This window comes from Colletotrichum scovillei (assembly GCF_011075155.1).
Source record: "Colletotrichum scovillei strain TJNH1 chromosome Unknown Contig00001, whole genome shotgun sequence".
Taxonomy (NCBI): domain Eukaryota; kingdom Fungi; phylum Ascomycota; class Sordariomycetes; order Glomerellales; family Glomerellaceae; genus Colletotrichum; species Colletotrichum scovillei.
In genome coordinates, this window is record NW_023336259.1 from 583,880 (window position 1) to 604,407 (window position 20,528).

Consider the following 20,528-nt stretch of genomic DNA (forward strand, 5'->3'; position numbering starts at 1 on the left):
TGTCTCCACCGCATCACACACGCACTCAGGAGCTTGAGATACTTTCAGATACCACATCGCGTACCCCTCGGCCAAGCTCCAGAGCTCCAAGAAGTATACGTATTACTGCGTAGAGGACCGAAGAGAAGGATAGGTACTTCCATACGGAGTACGGATAGTCAACAAGAGTCAGACCAGGCCACCAAAAGCAGACCGCCTTGGAACGGGTGGTGCCCGTTTTCTGCCTTTGCCTCCAACTTTTTCTCTCGCACCCTACATCCGAGTCTACACACCCAACCCGCCATCGTACATTAGAGTAAAGGATACCTACTCCGTCGAGCAAGCGTACCGAGTACCTCGTGCCGACACCTCCACTTCGTGCGTGTACCTTGTAGCCGTGGCGCTCGTCTACTCTCTGCGCGGGAGCAAGGTATATGGCGACCGGGACATCATCATCCATCCGTCTCGCCGCCGCTTGAGAATTTGACGTTTTTCTCGACCTTCTTTTTCTTCCCTCCTCTACGCGCAAGTCAACAGTCGGAGAGAAAAAGAGAGAGAGAGAGAGATCCCCTCCTCCCCACCTCGCTCACACCGTCACCCCCGTCAAACCTCCAAGGCAGCGCAACCCGAAGAAAGAGGAGAGAGCAAAAATAGCGGAAGCTCCATCTCTGCCCAACGCGCTGATCCCCGCCCCCTTCGAGTTCCAAGCCGACCCTTTGGGCATCCGGGCGCATTCGCAGAGTGGGAAAATCCCATTTCCCAAGTTTCAAGAACCACACAGCCGGGAACACTTCAAACCGCTCACCACATCGGGTTCCCAAAGTCGAGTAAGAAGACTTCTCGAGCCGACTCGAATCGAGCTTCCCGTCCCTCGCCGCGCGCCGCCGCCGCCGCGCCTCCTCTTCCGCCCTTCCACTCCCAGCAGACTCCTAGTCCCCTACCCTACCTTACTACTACGGATACCTTCCTTGGTCCTTGGTCCTTGACACCCAAGATAGGTTCTACAGATACATCCCCAAGTCTACGGATACGGATACCTCGACTCCCAACGACTTAGATCCCCGACATTGGGTTGCCAAGTACCTCTTCCTCCTCCTCCTCCTCCTACCTAACCACACTACTCCTCACCCTCACCCTCCTCTACTTGGTACTATCCGTACCTCTCCGACTTTCACACCGACCTACCCTTCTTGTGCGTACTTCGTACACTTACGTTGCACTTCTCCGTACCGGTATACCGTGGACCACCACTCTGTACCGTACATACAACGTCTGTACAGACACGCCGCCATCAGGAAGAGGAACCACCACGGCCCCATGCTTTCATCCAAACACTGAGAGCCTCCAATTGTTGCTGCCCCAGACCCAGAACCCAACCTGATCTCCGTTCCCCGTCCCGGCTTCCCTCAACTCACACAGGCTTCCTGCTTGATTGATTGCTTGGTCGCTTGGTTGCTCGCTTGTCCTTCTCGCTCCCTCCTATCCTCGTCCCCGTCTACTGCTGCTCCCGTCTCTGCGTCGCGTTGCGTTGCGTTGCGCTGGCCCAGCTTTGAGAGAGAGACTACTGGACTGGACCGGACCGGAACTGGACGTCTGGCTCTTCTTCCTCGTTGCCCATAGCTTTTCCATGGCCGCCACCTTCTCCTCCTCGGATCTGGCCTGACCCTATTTTCGCTTCGTCTCTTGTTTTTTCATAAGCATTTGTACGTATGTACATATATATCAAGCATGGATCCTCCGGGGCAGCCTGACAACAAACGCCCCCGTCTCTCGAGCACCAACTCGTGGTCACCAACTGGCGGACCGCAACACCATCTACCACCACTCCACCCGCCGCCCTCGCACCCGTCGACGCCGCACCAACAACATCCTCTTCCTCCTCACCAGCAACACGCGCCGCCGCCTGCGCCATATAACCACCAGCAGCAGCCGCCTCCGTACCCTCCTCGCTCCGTCGAGCCTCACCACGCTCCTCACCCGGCGCCGCAACATCATCCCGACGACCGACGACACCATGAGCCAGAGTCTCCTTACACGCCCATGCAGGACCACTATCGACACCCGCCCTCACCTGCGCACCCGCCTTACCCACCGTTCCCAAACCGAGACCCTGGCGGCGTGAAGAGGGAGCCGCACGACGAGAACCTCTCTCACCCAAGAAGGCCTCACTCGACAGGAGGCGGGCCACAGGACGGCCTCCCTCCTCCGCCGCACTCTGCGCCGCCGCACCCCTCCCACCAACCGTACCCAGACGACTCTCGACGACACATGAGCTACGATAACGGGCCACAGCAGATGCCCCCCACGCCGGGGGGCTACCGAAGCAGCTTCCCTCCTCCTCCTATGGCTCAACCGCCTCCACCACCGCAGCATTATGAACAGCAACCGCAGTACCAACCGCAACCCCCTCCCGAGTCGATATACGCACAATTCTCTTCCACCGCCAAGCGCAAGGCAACAAGAGCCTCTCAGGTGCGATTGCGCGAGTCGTCCCCCATCTATATGAGTTTGCGCTGACCATGTGTTTTGTAGGCTTGTGACAGCTGTCGGCAGCTAAAGGCGAAATGTGACGAAACTAAGCCTTGCAAAAGTTGCAGAGAAAAGGGTGTCGAGTGTAAATATCGCGATCCTATTCCAAAGGCGTCAGTCGAGTTTGCCTCCCCTCCCTCAAATAATGTTTCTTGCTGATATTGGAAAACAGGATTGACAAGGGCCAAACCGACATTTTGGAGGCGATTTCTGAGATGAAGAGCGCGATGGAGGCCAAATTCGAGGCGCAGATTGCCGCCCAGCAAAGGTGGATGCAAAACATGGAGCAGAGGCTGAACATGCACAACATCAAGATGGAAGCCGAAGCACCGCCGCTTTCAGATGATTCTCCCGACAAGTCGCTTGTTAAGTCACCGTCGCCAGTTGCCGCGCCGCCTGTGGAAACGTACCCTCAACCCGACGAAGAGATGCACGAGCCGCAGCCCATGGCTGTTGGCGAGACGGATCTGGCCCACCAGATTCACGATACAGATATGGACAACGACGACGCGCCCGACAACCCTCCCGGACCACCTGTAGCGCCGGGTCCCCCTTCGATCCCGGTAAACCACACAACCAGAGCCGACACCATTTTATTCTGGCCGGGCGTCAAGGAGATGACCCAGGGAATTTTGGAGAGGGAGAATGTCAAGTACCCGCAAGAGTATCCCATCGCCCAGGAGGAGAAGCGCGGTGTTCTGCGACTGTACGGGCGTGGAGAAGGAAGCGGACAAGACTCCACCCGCGGCGTTACAAGCATTGCGGCTTCGGAGGCCTTCGGCACAATGGACGTCATGGAGGACAACTTCTCCGAGACTGGAAACTCGCCCTCTCCTGGTGAGGCTTGGGGCCAAGTCGGAGGATTGAGCCCGCCAACGAGCATGGGATACATCAGCGGAACGCTTACACCCGATGGCGCCCCTGACTTTTCCGAAGAAAAGGTCAAGGCATACATCACCAGCTTCGAGACCCATGTCCTCACCTTGCACCCCATCATTCTCCCCGGCGACCTGAGAGTACTCGTCAAACGCTTCTTGGACAACATTGCGCAAACCGAGAAGAAGCCCAAACCGACTGCACCTGGCGTCGCCAAGTTCGTTGCGCCGACGAGCAGCTACCCAGAAATGTCAAACAAGCGGAAGCGGTCTTCGCCAGCAGTAGATCAGCAGCAGGAAGAGACGATACAGCTCCCTAAGAAGCCGGGCAGGCCGCATAGGACCATTGAAAATGCCCTTGTGTTGGTCATTCTCGCCTTGGGCAAGATCTGCCTGCACCAGTCCAAGATTCCGGACCTCCCCCGGGACATGGTAGAACACAGCCAGAACTCTCCCATGAACAGGAACGGTTATCCATCTTCCCCCGGTGCGCAGGCTTCGCCTCCGTCATATTCCTCGCATTCGCATTCCTCCGGGTTGCCTTCGCCAAAGGAGCAGGCCAATAGTCTTCCCAGCAGACGGCCCTCACTGCAGGGCAGCGGCGCCGGCAGCATGAAGGCCAACACAATGAAGCGCAACTACGACATTATTCCTGGTTTGGAATATTTCGCCTATGCCTCTGACATTATGGGCAACCACATGGCTGGCTGGACGATGAAGCACGCGCAGACTTTTATCTTTGCTGGTCTGTACCATGGCCAACTAGGCAGAGTATTGGAGAGTGACGCCATGTTCTTTAATGCCGCACGAGCGTTGAACATGATCATGCGCCGGTAAGTTGACCGAACACGGATATCAGATTGATGGAAACTAATACCCAAGCAGTGACATGGACCGCTTCTCCAAGATGAGTCTCGTGAATCCCGTTGAGAAGAAGCGCGACAACATGGTCCTCCTCGCATACTGGAGCTGCCTGCAGCTCGAAAAGTAGGTCCCACGACACTAGATTGCTAGTCAATGCTAACGATTTTCAAGCGATATCATTGCGGAACTTGAACTACCGCGATCCAGATGTCTCGACTACGAGCACATTATGCCGTGGCCTAATATGAAGCTCATAGAGAACGAGACATCTGTCAGAGTGCGAGACTCTTATATCGGACAGTTGTACCTGCGAAAGACGCTAAACACCATTCACAACTTGCTCTACGATCCCCAGGACATTCACGTTTCGATCAACGAGAAGATGGCTAAAGTGCAGAACTTGGAGGAGCAGCTGAGAAGCATGCAGTGGGTGTCAAAGGACTTCCACTTCAACGAGGACGATGAACCAGCAAAGGAGCTCATCGATGCGCGGTTGCGTGCCAAGTACTGGGGCGCTCGAGTCATCATCTACCGGCCCTTTGTCAGATTCGTATTGGAGGTTTCGGACAGGCTGAAGCAACGCTCCGATGGCTCAGGCATGCTCAACAAGGAGACTGTGGGACACATTGGCGTCTTCACCCAACACGACGCGACCGCTTTCGTGGGGCAAGGCTCTCACGGAATCCGTCGGCACGATGAGCTCGACCCAGAAGTCAAGGCATACGCGGAAAGAGGTATTAAGGCTCTCATTCAGAGTACTAGGGCCTTCCACGGTGTCGACAGCAAGCGTCTTCTCGTCACCAACATCTTTGGCACAGCCCATGCGTAAGTTGTGACCTTCTCTGTGGTATTCTGGGACAATACTAACGACCACAGGCAATGGGGTAACCTCTTGATCTTGGCAGCAGCCTTCAAGGACCCGTACTTGCACCATCTCGTGTCAGCTGAAGAACTGAAGATGCTGTTCCGACGCACCATTAGCATGCTCGAGATGCATGCCCAGTCATCTAGCTCGCTAACGATTGATATGCATATCCTTCAACACATCGAGAAGGAGCTCTTCACCGAAAACCCGAGGGTTGGCTCCAGCAGCTTCGGCAGCACCAACAGCCACACGGGGCCGACGATCCCCCCGCCTCCACCACCCTCGTCCGCACCACCGGCCCATCACCACCACCATCCGGGCCCCATGTCTATGGCATCCTTCATCGAACCTCACCACCGCAGCGCGAACAACTCTCCAAACCAGGGACACCGCTCGTTGAGCAACGGATCCGTTCACGGTCACCCGCAGAACCACGGACACGGCTACCACGGGCATCCTGGACACCCCGGACACCCTGGACACCCTATGCAGATGTAAAGAACGGTAACCCTCCCCACACGCAGCGACCTCTACCAAGGCGGAGAAACAGTACACGAAGAAGACTCCTCTGCGCGCGCTCGCGATTTTCAAATGACGACAGAAACACCGGGGACCGGGATGGAAATATTTTGGTATTATGGAAAGCTTTTACAAAAGGCAACAAATTAATTGGGAGGAATCAAAATCTTGGGCGGAACGAAATGCCAATGTGTATGCGCGGGCCAGAGGAAAAGGGAGACGGGACAGACGCTTCCCGCCCTCCGCTCTTGGTCATGAAATTCTTCATACCCCAAACAACAAACATCCATGAACCGGCGTTTTGCGAATTCGAAATTCATTTTTCAAACTTCATTTCACGTACCTACTTGGAGATCACCTTGACCCCTGGAAACCCCCCGGAAACCGGAAAAAAACATTTTTTGTTATAAAGGAACCCGCTATACGATTACGCAGTACAAAAAAAAACAATCCTCGAATTTCATCACCTTTCACGGTATTTTGACCGGATCTCCCTTAGTTGTGTGACAGCTTATATTGCCTCCGTATACGCATTGGCGAGAGTGTGCTCTCTACTGGACCGAAAATCTTTCATCAATCACGGCCGACGTGTCAGCGCCGCAATATATATATACTCACGCTCGAACCTGGACGATGAAGCCAACGGATAAGGGAGGAAGGAAAGGGGATGGATCCGGAGGGACAGCATTCTGGAGTGGTAGGTCGGCGGTCAAAGGGGGTGATGGGGCCAAGCAGAAGAGAAGGAGGGGTGTGGGGGCAACGGGAGAGGACAAGATGGGATTTGGACAAGTGCTCTATTTTTTTCTACTACCACTCTCTGTCGTTATCAGACGGCGCTGGACCTCCGCAGGGTCGTTTTGAAATTGGTTCGGTGGACAAAAGGGAGGGGGCGGGGGGGAGGAAAGGAGGAGGATGGATTGGGGGGGTCGAGCAGGCAGGCGGAGGAAAGGATTTTGCATATAAAAGACAAGACTCAAAGCCGAGTTCTTTGGTTCGCGCCCTCTTGTTGTTTATTTTTCATTTTCTTGTCCTTTTTTTCTCTCTCTGCTTCTGGTTGGTTGTTGAAACAACAGACCTCCCTCCAAACAAAGCATTGCGTTTGCGGTTGCGTATTTTTTTTGGTACGTTTTTTTGGGCAGCATTTGCAAAAAACCTTTTTTCTATATATATCCTATTTCTATGGGGAACTTTTTTACTTTATCATCGTCTGACGAAGTGTTGTTGTCGTGGTCGTTGTCGTTGTCGTTATCTTTTGTTTCCCCATCCCCCTCATTCTCGGAGAACTGGATTCACCCAAATGTTGGTTCTGCTTTTTCGGTTCTGGTTGTTACGGCGGGGGGTCTGGAAGTTGGTGGTTTCCATCTGGAAAGGTTTGAGGGCTGGAAGGAAAGTTGTGAATTGATGGCTTGTTCTATTTCTAGGGTGAGATTATTATTATTTTTTCTCGGTGGAGGAGATACCAAACGAGGAGATTGAGAGAGAGAGAGAGAAAGAGAGAAAGAGGCGTGGTTGGGAGTGCTTCTTCTTTCTCTTTTTGAATTATGTTTTTGTTCCTTAGTATATTAGTACTATTATGAAAACTATTGCCCTGGCTTTGGGTTTCCTTGCTCTTGATGTGGTGAATATGGTGATGGAAGATTTGATATGGCTATGTACCCGCTCCTGTGGCGGAGTATCTACAGATCGATCCAAATAGAACAGCGGTTCGACTCGCCCTGAGTTAGGTAGCTTGGAGAAACAGAGTACCGGTAGCCGTTCACCAGTCACCTCCAAACTCCCAAGGAACATTGATCCGTGGGGGAGAAGGAAGGCCGGGTTTGTTTGCAATGTCCGTCCGTCACGTCCGTTCGCGACTTTCCAAGAAGGAAGAATCAAAAATCATGAGAACTGAGCGATGGCGAGGTCTGCACCCTCTTCATATATCGACACGGTCCAAAACCCCACTGCAGCACCCACGCAATCCGCGGGTGCGGTACTCCGGATAGTAGTAATAGTAGTAGTAACCTTGTAGAAAGACCGACGTGACAAGTAACGTCCCCCCGTCACACCACACTCAGCTAATTGAAGGATACATGTACTTTGTACAATCAATTAATCACATATCCGTTACCTCTCTGAACGAGGAGAATTACAGATACGTCAGTTTTTGCTTTCGCCTCACCTGTTTCAGGGCAAAGATGTGGGAACAATGACAGGCCGTACTCCGTAAATGTAGGGTGAACCAACAATAGGCAGGTCAGGTCCCTAGGGCACCCCCCGCCTCCCCGGTCTCGGGTATCCTGATCGCTGATGGAAATGGTTTTTTTTTTTTTTTTTTTTTTTGGTACGATGTATGCCGTATGCCGTATATCGTGCCCGCTTTGCATTGCGGCCGAAGATTTTACGCCCGAAAGGCAGCCCAGGTGCAACACACACGCGCACGCGCTCGCACACAACGGGACTGGCTGGACAGGGACCACGAAAAAGAGACGTCTGCATCAAACTACTTCACCTTACTACCTACCTACCTTACCTCACCGCGCCGTCTGACCTCACTAAGACTTATGCTTCTGTCACCGCGACCGCAAAGTTCGTAAATACCGTCCGTCCGTCCGTCCGTCCAAGTAAGGAAATTCCCTCCCGTACCTGGGCTAATTGGGGGTTCATAACTTCTATCACCTATAACATTACAAAGTCTTGAACAAACCCCCCTTGCGCTTTGCGCTTTGTCCCCTTCTGGTGTAAGTTGTAACCCATCACACATAGGTATCCGTAAAACCGGTGTGAGAGCAAATTCGAACGAAAATGTGATCGATTTTGGGAGCGGGACTTGGCGGGTTGGGAATCGGGATTGCATCAGTCATCAATCACTTTTTTGTGTCTCTTTCACACACTACGTTTTTCGGGTTTCCCTGCCAAACGGACGGACGGTTTGGTACTTTGACACTTTTGACAGCTACTGACCCCCTTTTTAAATTCTACATTGTATTTCAACTAGGTTTTTAAAAAAAAAAAAACGACGGCAAAATATTCCCAACGAGGTAGGTAGTGGTAGTAGAAACCTGGAACGGCAGAGCAGGGGAGACGCGCACACGGCTTGCGGAACTACATTCTACTACTCTTTAGCACCTTATGCCCTTGGGTAAAAGGTAAGTTACAAAGGGCAAAGCGCATTCAGCAATTCCCGAGGCACCATATGCTGGGCCTGGGTTTGGGTTGAGGAGAGAGAGGGAGAGGTGTGATCGGGCCTGGCTGGCGTAGCATTCCCCCCCTCTCCCGCACTTTTTACACGATCAACGACCTAGAACACTCCAAAGCCGCCCCAACAGATCCAGGGAGCCGGTGGATGGGGGGAAGGGGAGATGCGTTTGTGGCGGTCTGCTGGGTGTCACCGAGTTCCTGTCATCAGCTGCGTGGCGGCGGCGTCGTCGTCGCGTTCTACAGCTCAAAGTGCCAGATCAACGTTTCGACACAAGAAACCTGAAATAAGGGATCAAGGCCTGGTGCCTGCTACCCGTAGGGGGGACGGACGCCGCGGGACTGACGGACCGGGACCCAGTGCCATGGGATCAGTTCTCTCGAGCCGTGTGGCTCCCCCTTCTCCCCTTTCTCCCGGGGGCATGGGTGCGGTAGCGGTAGTAAGAGCACATCCCAGGTTTGATATGATAAGTGCGGTTGTTGGCAATAGTACTCGGTAGTAAGTGACGGGGAGGGGGGAGAGGGTCCTTGCACCTTCACTTGGGTTACCCGAAGAAAAGGTGCGCCCTTTCTTCTGCACGGTCGGACGGGATGGACGGACACGGCGATGGGGGACGTAGGGTATGTGGCTGACGGGGGAGGAAGGCTGGACAAGGCGAGGCTGGCGGCGGCGGCGCGGGCGGTTTGACACGCAGGCGGGACGCGGGGCGTGGGAAGGGGGTGGTGGTCGCGATGGCCGTGATGGCCGTCTTTGAACGCACACAAGGCGCGCTAAGGGGTCTAGGACGAGGGCAGTCCAGAACCAGAATCAGAACCAGAACCAAAGGTACGGGGAGGGGAGGGCTGCGGGCACGGGATGAGGCGGTAAGGCAACGGGAAGACCATACTCTGTTTGGGAGGTTGTGCCGGGTTTAGGGGGGTTATGAAATGTGATTTTTGGTGGTCTTTGGCTTGGGCACCTGGGTCAATCAGTATTACTTGGAGATTTGGAGTTGGAGGTGCTAAGATTGGATTTGGGGTGGTTGCGTTGCGATTTTTGGGCGATTTTGAGATTCCCGGCCTTCTGCGGTCATCGTAGGATATGGGGAAAACGGCAAAAATGTGATGGGAAAGTGACGGGAACAAGCATAGGGAATACAACCTGGGAAAGGGGGGGCGTGTGAGCAAGGCAGAGAGGTTGACGACAAGGGTAGCTTTTGCGGGCTCGAGTGAGAAAGGTGGTGAGAGCCTCGAGATTTTTTGGAGACTAAAACTGATGATTGGGCTCTGCGGAGAAGCTCTTTCGTTGTCCTGGCTGACGTTGTCACTCACAAGTCACTCGACCTCAAAGGTACTTTGGGACGGCACGGACTGAGAGACTGATCGAGAGCGAGCAAAGAGCAGGGCGGCGTCAGCGGCAGAGAGAGGGTGAGGTGATGCAAGGACATGAAAGAAGGTCGCAGCGCATGTGCTGCTGCTGTGCCGTGCTGCGCAGCCATCTCGTTTGAGTGATTCTATCAGGAATGAGAAGTGACGAAAGGAGAGGGGGAGCTTTGAGGGGGGCGTCGACCAAGTATTATGTAGACTCTACAAAGTAACGCATAGAAAGTCTGGAAATGGGGGCGGGAAGAGCAGAACATGCCAGATATAGGTAATCCATGGCCAGTATGCGACCCGTACGGGAAGAAGAAGAAAAAGCAAAGAAACAGAACCCAGACAGAGTTACCCAAAGTTACGTTACTAAGGTAGTGTAAAAGGAGGTGCTAGACTCGCTTTCGATTTTGACTCCTGTAAAACCTTGGATAGCATTCCAAGAGACTTGTTGAAGTGTGTGTGTGAGAACTTGTGAAGCGTGTAATAGAGGTGCCTAGCCAGCGGCGCGACACTGACAGGGATGTGTTTGCTGGTGCTACTGCGCAGTATTCTCTGGAAATCTGATAGCTCGCCTCGATTGCCGATTAGTGAACTGCGCTAGGACGGCATTAAAGCGCCATTATGGAATCCCCTCCTGGTGATGGTGAAGTTGAGATGAGAAAGCCTGAAAGCACGCGGTTAGCAAGAAAAAAAAAAGGGTTTCGCTCTAGTTTGGTCTTGGGGGTATTGACTCGTCACCACCCCCCTCCATCTGAATCCGCGGCGTTTTGACTGCCCTGGGATATGGAGATGGTGAGAGATATGGTGAGATGTACGGATAGATTGAGTCGCTCATGTGAGATACTGCAGTCGCAACTTCTTATGGACGCGGATGTGTTTTGGCCAAAGACCCTGGCATTTTGATCTCCAAAGGATTATTGGTCCCCTCCCTGCCCCACGCCATGTGAACGCATCAGTGATCACCCAACCTCGTGGTCTAACGGTCTGACTGGGTTGGTGAGATTTATTCCGGGGAAATATTGTCCATAACGTGCTGTGGCCACCGACACGGTCCCGAATGCGACCAAGACCTGCCCCCAAGATTGGGGAAAATAACGAGCTTTTGCAAAGGAAAGAAGAAAAAAAGCAAATAACGGAAAAGGAATGTCTTGGGAAGAAGTTGTATGAGATGGCGGCGGAGGCTGGAGCTTGTTGGCAGAAAAGCTCAACGAGGGAGGGGTGTGCGAGTTGTGTAAGCTCCTGGTTGGTGGATAACACCCCCAGATGGGGAGAGCTCAGATAGCTTCAGAGCCAAAGAGAGTGAGAGTCTGAGAGATGCCTGAACATCATAGGAGAGAGAGACACACAGAAGGTGGGGACCTTTGCTTCATTCTCGTGTAACCAAACCTCTTGTCTCGGAGCTACAGCGTGGCACGCGGTGTATTTTTGCTTTTTCCTTTTACCTGCGTCTTGTATCCTGCCTGCGTGTGCGGCGTGTTGCCTGCCGCGTAGCATCGGCCGCCGGGTCGAAGACGAGTGAAGGCCAAGGGGTGTGCGAGGAGTGACAGTCTATATCCCATAGCGTGGTAGTGGACGAAGAGTAGTGCGAATTGTGGTCGGCGATTCAAATTATTGACGACTCAGTGAGCAGAAAAAACAGAAGACAGCTCCCCGAGAGATGGCCTTGGTTGTTGGATAGGTCCTCTGTCCCTGCTCGTTGGTAGCCGGTTTGGGAACCAGTGGATACGGGACAGCAGTATCCGTAAGACGGCAGACATTGGACAAGGCGGGCAAAATTGGCCAAGCAGCGTATTGAAAATAGCGATGGGTGTAGGTATCCATACGAAAAAGACGAGACGCATGTACTCCGTAAGCGACGACGATTCGGCGGTCGACGCGAAGCGAGGATGATCGGCCGGGTCATGTGCAACCATCGAGTCTCGACCGACCTCGACGTGCCGCTGAAGTGATTTTCCAGGATTTTTTTGCATGCCGACTCCTTTTGACGCGCCGCACGCGCGTGAGGCGGGCGACGAATCATGGCTGGATCGTACAGTAATCTTGGAAGGCTGGACCTCTGTCCCGTATCCGTTCTCATGGAAAGATCCGCAGGCAACAAGGCTCAAAGACGGATTCTTCGAGGCGATTCGACGCTCGCAGGCGGACGGCGTGCACGGAGTGTACGGAGTGCGAAGTGCGCGCTATCAGAGCGAGATGGTTATGCCTGATGTGCGATGTGATGTCTGGCTCGCCTCGCCGGACATGCTTCAAGAGTTTTGCCGCGGGCTTCATGGTCCTCATCGCCTGGGGGTGGTCAACATCTCGCCGTGATAGCTCCGTCCACCAGGGAGTCTTAGTTGCCTCAAGTCAACCATGGATGAATATGTATCGGTCCTGATGCTGGAAAAGCATGACCAACAGAAATGCGCGTTAGTTGTTGAGGTTGAAACCACATCCGAATGAAAGAAGTGAGGTAAGGTGCAGTTGCAGTTGCAGTAGGATCTTCTCAGCTCAGCGCCCTAGCGTCCCCTAGTGCCGCCCGGAGGGCATGGACTCCAAGGAGGGACGTTCCCTGTGGACGTGGAAGGAGCCGCTGTCAGGCAGAGAAAATCCCCCGACCACGTCCTGCTATCCGTACGCCGTACTGGGAGTCTGGGGCCTAAGCTAAGGGTTACACAACACAGTAAGCCAAGGAAGGACGAAAGAATGCCGATGGTGTGCGAGCTGGGAGCTGGAGGTGTGCAGGGTGAGCTTGCCAAAGCTCCAGGGATGCCCCGGGTAACTTAAAGAGGCAATGCGGTGCTGCTGCTGTTCGTACCTTGGTACTCCTCAGCTTAGGTAATCATCGGATGGCGGGGCTTTGTTTCGGCCGGGCTCTCGTGCCTTCCTGGCGGACAAGGTGCCCCACCTCCGCCTCCGTCCCGACCGTCACTTGTTCAACGCCGGACAATCTGTAACGTCACTCCCTCGAGCCTCCGCGCCGTGCCCCCGTCGTGCTTCCTCCGGCTTGCGAATACGTTGCCGCATACCCGCAAACTGGTTACCGGCCGTATAGAAGACCCGATCCAGCTTCAAACACCACCACCACCTACGATGACTCCTTGACCCGTCCCTCATCCGCCTCTCGTCTCTACACCACCGAGACGCCTGGACCCTTCATCCGAACCTCAACCTCATCATAAATCTCCTCTTTCTACAACAATGTCCTCCATCCCCCAAACCCTCTGGTCCGCCCAGATCCCCCTGCACATAATCCATCCCTCCGCCCCAAACACCCCGCTCGTCACCTCCCTCCCGCGCTTCTCCTACCTAGCCCTCCTCGTCCCCCGCTGCTCCGCCTTCTTCCGCCACCCCGTCTCCGCCTTCCATCACGAGGACCTCCTCCTCCGCAACCTGCCCCTCGGCCTCCTCGTCGACCTCTACCAGCCGACGTTACCGTGGCGCCTCACTGTCAGCGATGGCGATAGCTGGGATATCGGCGACACCTTTCTCAACTGCGTCAAAGAGGTGAGCAGAGTTACGAAAGAGACATGTCTTGTCTCTTTCTCCAACCTCTTTCATTGTCTCTGTTTCTCAAACCCCCCGCCCCCTTCCCGTCATGTCTTCACTATCGCTCCCTTGTCTCATCCTTTGCATCGAGAAGAAGATTTACCCATCTTTTCAAGCGACATGCCCCATTCCACGCCATCTAAACATATGTCTCTCATCCAAAGCTGTTTTCTTGCTTTTACACAACGCCACAAGAAAGACACATCATCACCTGCCCCTCCATCTTTCCACTTTCCACATTCTCCTCCGTCATCACCTCACACTGGAACACACACCCGCCTCGAACAAAGAACGCTCGAGACCTTTGCCCCGAATCCCCATTCCCTGACCTGACTCAATGCATCTAATCCATCCCAATCCTAATTTACCCCCAAAAACAGGCAGACTTCGTCCGCTACGGCAACGCAAAACGCATAATGTCTCTCTCCAAAGCAGACACCTCGTCCCTCTGGAACGCAGTCCAAGACAACGACTACGCCTCCTTTGCGAAAATAAACGCCCTCCTCCTCAACGCGCCCACCCCCCTCCGCAACGTGCCCCTGCGCGTCTACATCCCGTCCTCGCCCCCGCCCGGGACCGGCAGCAACACCGTCACCACATCGCCACCACCAACCTCACAGCAGCAAACCTCACAACAGGTACCTCCAGCAGCATCACCAGCACCAGCACCAGCACAAGCAGGAGACACCCCCGGAGCAGGCGCCTTCAAAGTCCTCCAAACCCTCGTTCCCCCCGTCATCCCCGGAACCCGCACCCGCCAGACCCTAGGCCGCGCGCTGCAGACCCACCTGCCCAGCTTGTTCCCCTCCAGCCGGGACCCCGTCCTCGCCAACGTCGTGCTGCACGGCTCGCCCGTGCCGTTTTCGGCGCCGTTGGAGGATCTGATGCGCGAGGCGGCGTATCCGGATGGTTGGCTTTGTCTAGCTGTCGTGTTGCTGTGAGATGAAAGGGTTGGAGGGGAGTAAGGAGATAGGAGATGGTTGTGTGAAGGGTACTGTGGACGGCACGTAGCATGGAGGGCGTCTTACGTATTGGACTGGGATATTGGAGTTCATTGGAGTTCGCACTTGAACGCAGCATTTTCCGCGCCAAAGGTTGTGAGGGTTGGGTCCCGGCATACTTATGCGATGAACACTCGTGTTTCCTAGATTTAATAAGATGATTGGCATACGAGTCGTTGGAGAATATGAGCTGTTAGTAGAGAAACACTCACTCCGTTCTGAGATCTCATCAATTTTCATTAAATAGAGTATTGTTAATCAGGAAAGCTATTCTACAAGCATTCGCGTAGATCAGGTTTGTGATAGAAATACAGCATAGAACAGACCGAGCCAGCCGGAAGCACAAAACATCAAATCTCAGGTCTACTCAGCCGCCTACCTCACCTTACATATGGCGGTCCAAACCCACCCTGTTCAAATTCCGAACGGCCAGCAGCAGGCAACAAGCCATTCAAATCAGCAAATAACGCCTGCGTATGCGTGTCATAATACATATCATTGCGACTGAAATCAACCTCCCCAAAATCTTGGCCCGTAAACTGCACAGCCACATCCGGCGGCACGGGCGTAGGCTGCATCATGGTCGTCGCCTCCTCCTGTGAGTTTTGCTGCTGCTGCTGCAGCGTCTGTGTCTGCGCGCTTTGCTGTTGTGCCGGATCATCTTCGCGCCTGGAAGAGGAGGCCCCGTTGGCTGGGGAGGCACGGCTTGCTTCATCGGACTCTGTACGCGGCGGCGTCGTGGAGATGTTGGCATCGTGGATCTGTCGGAGACCGCGACGCGCCATCCATGCCTCGTAAATCCTTTCCTGAAGCTGGTTGAACGCGACGCGGTCGTACATGGCGGCCCTCCTTTCGTCGTTTGCGAAATCGGGGTCTCGCGAGGCTAGGTAATCCAGCATCATATCCGTCCCGACACTGGTATAGAATTCTCGAAGGCTACAGAGGTCCTCCGACAGCACACCATCGATATACGGCGATGAAGGCCGCGGCTTTGAAGGAAAGACGATATCCCAGATGGTAAACCACTGCTCTTCCGGGCTATGGCTTGGGTTCGCGCGCTTTGAGACCTGCCGCATTCGACCCTGGGAGAGGCCCTCATGGCTGGGAATGTACCCCTCGCTAACTACCTCACAGCGCCGCGCACGCGCGTGCTGGTCCCGCGTCTCCTCGTCCTGGAAGGCGGCGCCGCAGCAAGGGCAAGTGATGGGCGCGGCGTGGAACCGGTAGAGATGGCTTTTGACGTATTTTATCTGGCTGAGAACTTTCTTATAGCATTGGCGGTGGTTATCGGGGTCATTCTTCCAAAAGGGGCACGCAAACATCAACTTCGAGGTGTTGGTTGGGACTTTTGGCTTCTTGAATCCCGGTATCACGTTCGAGTCCCCGCCATCTGAGGCGTCTTGGTCAGGTAGGTCGTCGGAGTGCGAGCGTTTTCTCGATGAACGACCAGAATCAGGCGTGTTGGTATTGACGCGCTGGCCCGAGGCTCGTCGGCCCTGTCCGCCCCTTTCGCGGACGTTCCATTCTTGGTAGCGTTGGAAGATGTTGCTGACAATGACGTCCATGTGCGATGCTAACGGATCATCCCGATTCAGTTGACATGGCTCCACGGGGGAGTCTGGGACTGAGAAGACGCTCGACTCGATGGATGATTCATCTCCACTGTCGTTGGCAGAGTCGGACTGCTCCTCAACGGCAAGAAAAGATGGCCTAGGTGTCAGGTTTGCGTGCCAGTTGAGAGGGAGGTTGGGCGGGCCGGAGACAGGTCGCGGCATTTTTAGTGAGGTGGGCTGAACGGGCCGTTCAAGCTGTGCGCGAGGTTCAATTGAAGTATCGAGATGCAGGCTCGGCCTAGCGGTGCGTGAGTCTGCAAAAGAGACGGGGTGACCATCTGAGTCCTCGAAGAGGAATAAGCGATTCCTAGCCTTCCGAGTGAGGTCATCCCCAAACGTGGAACTTCTCCGGATGGATGGTGGCCCGATGAGTGAAGATTGTTGTTGCGGGGCATTATCTTCGGGAACAGGCGGAATGTTTGTTGAAGTGATGCTGGGTGTTCTCATGGTCCTGGGCGCTCTTATGACCCTAATATTCGATGTTGGGGGTCGTGAGCTACCAACCGGGTCGCGCAGAGCCGTAGTTCCCTTCATTCGCCGCAGGCCTTTGACGGTAACAGAGAGATCACTGTCATGTATCTGCCTCTCCGTGTCCAGGTGTTCCCTGCTGATCGCCACTCTTTCGCTCTGCTTCGATAGTGCTTCGCATATCTTCGTGTTCTGCGTTGCGAGTTCAACCTCTTTCGGTGTAAGAGTCGGGTCATTGGGTGAATGGGTAACGACAACGGCGCTATGTCTACGCAAATGCCTCTTGCGTCGCCGTGGCACGCCCAAGGTTTCGTCGCTGTCCGACTGGGGTGATGGGCATCGGCGGATGAGGATGTTGGACCCCGATCCCTGATAGTACTTGACGTCTCTGATTCTTACGTTCTGATACTCAGAAGAGTCCCCGCTCCGGTCACGACTTCGTCGCCGCGTATCCGACCCATAACCGGAATCACCCGAGATCCTCTTGCAGTGTCTCTCCTCTGTCGAACCCGGCCGCTCTTCCAAGCTGTCAACTGACGGGCTTCCCCTCTGGTGTTTCCTCGGGTTATGCGGCTGTGGTTGCTGTGGTGGTTTGACACGATATGCCAGGCTAGGCATATTTTCCGATTCAAAGGACGAGTGACGCCGGTCTCCAAGTTGCAGCGGAGTATCGAAGGTCAAAGAAAGCGGGCGTTCAAAGGAGACTGAACAAGGTGAAGGCATCTCGGAAACTTCGGTGTTGTGGTTGACGATGGATGCGCGGCGGGATGAGCGGTTCATGTGAAGGAATTGATATGCAAGGTCTCTGGAGGCCTCATCGACCCTTGCTGACGCGGCAGCAGATGGCCTCAATGATGCAACACCATCGTGTACTTGTGTTGCATCAAGCCTGGTCATACGGCTGCTCGCAATTGTTTTGTGTCCCATGCTGCCCAGAAAGGGAATGTCAAAAATTGCAAGTACCGATAGGAAATCCGCAATTGCGAAGCAGAAAAATGTGGAAAAAAGGCGTCAGAAACAACGAGAAGAATGAGAGAGGGCGAAAGGAGGGGGGAGAGCAGGCTCTGAAATGCCTTCGAACTAAAGCCACAGCGACAACTCGAAAGGGCGCATTTGCGCTGTTGTTCGAGTATGCAAGCTGCGCCATGCCAGGGGGGGGTCGACGATCCGCACCAAAATCTAGGCAATCGTATGCAGGTGCAGCCAATGATGACGATCATGGTGACCGAAAATACCCTTTCCCACCTTTGGACTCGACTCAAAGATGCTTAGTCTGCGAGACTGAAGGATTGCGCAGCGTCGCGCAGGTGATGCGCGAGGTGTTCTTTCCCCTTCCCCACGATTCATCAACTGAGATTCATGAGAGATCTGGAAAGCCTCACTGAGGCCAACCGTGGGCTAAACAGCGCGTTCGTGCCTTTGCGATTCCCTCAATTGAGCAGAAGTTTCTGTTGGTCAACCGCGCAGGTCGACGGTTGAAATGGCATCCTCAGGATCCCTATATGTACGGAAGGTTTTCGATGCTGTGATCTGAGGCATCTCGTAGATACTATCGCGAACATTCATTCTCGTACAAGTGTAGTCGTGCATTGCAATCTGCAAGAAATCAATCAAACCAAACACCAATAATCTCTTACCCCTTTCCTTCCCCACGATGTCTCAACGCTCCGCACCGTCCGGTACCACCACCTCAAATGGCGGGTAAGCTTTTGCCTCTTTGCCTCTCTGGCCCTGATCAGTGTGGTCGCAGGATTATGAATGCTGACGGTTCGGTGGGTTGGTGTGTGTGTGTAGAGCCGGTGCCTATTACACGGCGCCAGCGCCTCAGATGGACAGGTATCTTCGAAGCCCGATGGAGCTGCCCGAGAGACTTGTCTCCATTGGGAACGGCACCTCGTCAACGCGGACGAGTTCGAGCAGTCGCCAGCAGACGCAGCGCTCCATGACAGCGTGGGATGCGAGATGGACGCAAACTGGCCAATCGTCGTGAACCGGACCCCCTAGCTTGCATGACGTTGGAAGACCAGGGCTGTCAGGCACGATGTCAGCATTTCGCGAGACATAGATAAGGAACCAACAGGACTAGCCGAAGGAGCGAAGACGGTTGGAAGCGTTCGGAGGATATGAAGCGCTGTTGAAGGCAATATTGCAGTCGTGTGAGCGCAAGACAAAAAAGACTTGAAGACGCAATAAATGTACAGATGAGACATGAAACAGAAAGAGAAGGAGGAAAAAAGGAAGACACAGAGAGAAGCAGAGAGAGAAAGCTGTCAAAGGAAGCTGTCTAGATTTAGACGCCGAGGGGAGCATGGTGGGGTTGGTGGGGTTGCTATGTACGATAATGGCATCGCAGCTTGTCACTGTACTTGATAGATGCATATACCCACTTCACTATCTGTAATACCTCTTTTCTCAGTCCCCCGGCATTTCGGCCGATCCCCTGCGACTGGAAGCTCCCACTTATAAACCGGCCAGCCCTCACCGGGACACACCACTTTCCAGATTCCTTCGGGTATTTCGTTCCTCTGACTGTGTATATAACCTGTTGTTCAGTCTGTAAGCTCCCCCTGAGCCCCTGAGCTCATACCCCCCTTTCACTTTCCATTTCTAACATACCATAGGCACTCTTCATTCTCTCTCACCCACACTCTCTGGATCGAGGGGTAAAAGTCATGTTTTCCCTCACAGAAGCAACCGCAATCTTCTGGGCCCTCGTAGGCCCCTGGATGTTCCTCCTAAACGCCTTCTCCTACCTTCCCCCTACCATCCTCCGCCTCTTCCGCGAAGGCGACTACGCCGCCCTCACGACCCCGTCTCGCGTCCAAGACGCCTGGTTCTCCGCCTTTTGGGCCTGGCTCGGCCCCAACATCCGCGTGGGCAGGTCGGACATGATGGTCGCCCTCCTCGAGGGCCGCGTCACGGACGGTAAAGTCGTAGAGGAGCCCGTCCACCCGCCCGTCAGTGGCGTCGTGCTGGAGATCGGGCCCGGGTCCGGGATGTGGGTAGACATCTTCGCCAAAGGCCGCGACGGCGACGAGAAGAAGAAGGCCGCCGACGCAGCGGCTGGTATGGCGCGCGGCGGCGTCAGGAGGCGCGTCGCAGACGGCGTGACGAGGGTCTACGGCATCGAGCCCAATACCGAGGCGCACCCCGCACTAAGGAAGAACGTTCAGGCTGCCGGACTTGAGGGGACCTACGAGATCGTCCCCACCGGCATCGAATCTCTCTCCGACCCGACGGCGTGGAATGGCAAGATTGAAAAGGGCAGCGTCGACTGCATTGTCTCCATTCTCTGCCTCTGCAGCATCCCCGAGCCCGAGAAAAACATTGCCGAGCTCTACTCCTATCTCAAGAAAGGGGGCAGGTGGTATTTGTACGAACACGTCGAGGTGATGCAGAGCCGGCCCATCCGTCTCTATCAGCGTAAGTCAACCACAAGGGGCGCGACTGAACGGGTCGACATCGATGCTAATCATGTTAGGTATCGTCAATCTGGTTTGGCCGCGGGCCTTGAACGGCTGCCAGCTGTGCCGCAACACTGGCAACAACCTTAAGTCTGCAGGGCCTTGGACAAATATTGACATCCGCCAACCCCATGATGAGACATGGTTCCAAGTAGTACCACACATTTTCGGAACTTTTACCAAGTGATTCATCGAACAGGCAAGGCGACCAGGCGTTAGCCCAGCCATCCAATTACTAGTCCACGATCCAATGGGTCAACCTATAGTGCTATTATTTTTGCTACCGGTCGGAG

At 54.4% G+C, this 20,528-nt stretch overlaps 5 protein-coding genes across 5 annotated transcripts; 4 read left to right on the top strand and 1 right to left on the bottom strand.

Annotated features, from left to right (window-relative positions):
- Positions 1-284: 284 nt before the first annotated feature.
- Positions 285-6,350, top strand: HER10_EVM0008078 (uncharacterized protein). Its single transcript, XM_035483056.1, has 6 exons — positions 285-2,451; positions 2,512-2,630; positions 2,681-4,216; positions 4,269-4,370; positions 4,419-5,072; positions 5,124-6,350. The coding sequence occupies exons 1-6, from the start codon at positions 1,708-1,710 to the stop codon at positions 5,608-5,610; spliced, it is 3,642 nt and encodes a 1,213-aa protein (XP_035338623.1). The 5' UTR covers positions 285-1,707; the 3' UTR covers positions 5,611-6,350.
- A 6,991-nt stretch (positions 6,351-13,341) lies between these two features.
- Positions 13,342-14,630, top strand: HER10_EVM0002216 (autophagy protein Apg5; the record flags this gene model as incomplete). The annotated part of the gene is made up of 2 exons (XM_035471937.1): positions 13,342-13,647; positions 14,070-14,630. The coding sequence occupies 2 exons, from the start codon at positions 13,342-13,344 to the stop codon at positions 14,628-14,630; spliced, it is 867 nt and encodes a 288-aa protein (XP_035338065.1).
- A 440-nt stretch (positions 14,631-15,070) lies between these two features.
- HER10_EVM0009919 (uncharacterized protein) lies at positions 15,071-17,698 on the bottom strand (the record flags this gene model as incomplete). Its single annotated transcript, XM_035479390.1, has 1 exon — positions 15,071-17,698. The coding sequence occupies one exon, from the start codon at positions 17,696-17,698 to the stop codon at positions 15,071-15,073; it is 2,628 nt and encodes an 875-aa protein (XP_035338785.1).
- Positions 17,699-18,425: 727 nt separating this feature from the next.
- Positions 18,426-18,761, top strand: HER10_EVM0012000 (uncharacterized protein; the record flags this gene model as incomplete). Its single annotated transcript, XM_035481405.1, has 2 exons — positions 18,426-18,472; positions 18,566-18,761. The coding sequence occupies 2 exons, from the start codon at positions 18,426-18,428 to the stop codon at positions 18,759-18,761; spliced, it is 243 nt and encodes an 80-aa protein (XP_035338965.1).
- Positions 18,762-19,261: 500 nt separating this feature from the next.
- On the top strand, positions 19,262-20,521 carry HER10_EVM0010041 (methyltransferase). Its single transcript, XM_035479511.1, has 2 exons — positions 19,262-20,194; positions 20,253-20,521. The coding sequence occupies exons 1-2, from the start codon at positions 19,444-19,446 to the stop codon at positions 20,420-20,422; spliced, it is 921 nt and encodes a 306-aa protein (XP_035338797.1). The 5' UTR covers positions 19,262-19,443; the 3' UTR covers positions 20,423-20,521.
- Positions 20,522-20,528: the final 7 nt, after the last annotated feature.

Coding starts and splice junctions, on each gene's coding strand:
- HER10_EVM0010041 (XM_035479511.1), top strand. CDS start 19,444: ATGTTTTCCCTCACAGAAGCAACCGCAATCTTCTGGGCCCTCGTAGGC. Junction 20,195..20,252: donor GCCCATCCGTCTCTATCAGC/GTAAGTCAACCA, acceptor TAATCATGTTAG/GTATCGTCAATCTGGTTTGG.
- HER10_EVM0008078 (XM_035483056.1), top strand. CDS start 1,708: ATGGATCCTCCGGGGCAGCCTGACAACAAACGCCCCCGTCTCTCGAGC. Junction 2,452..2,511: donor AGGCAACAAGAGCCTCTCAG/GTGCGATTGCGC, acceptor TGTGTTTTGTAG/GCTTGTGACAGCTGTCGGCA. Junction 4,217..4,268: donor TTGAACATGATCATGCGCCG/GTAAGTTGACCG, acceptor ATACCCAAGCAG/TGACATGGACCGCTTCTCCA.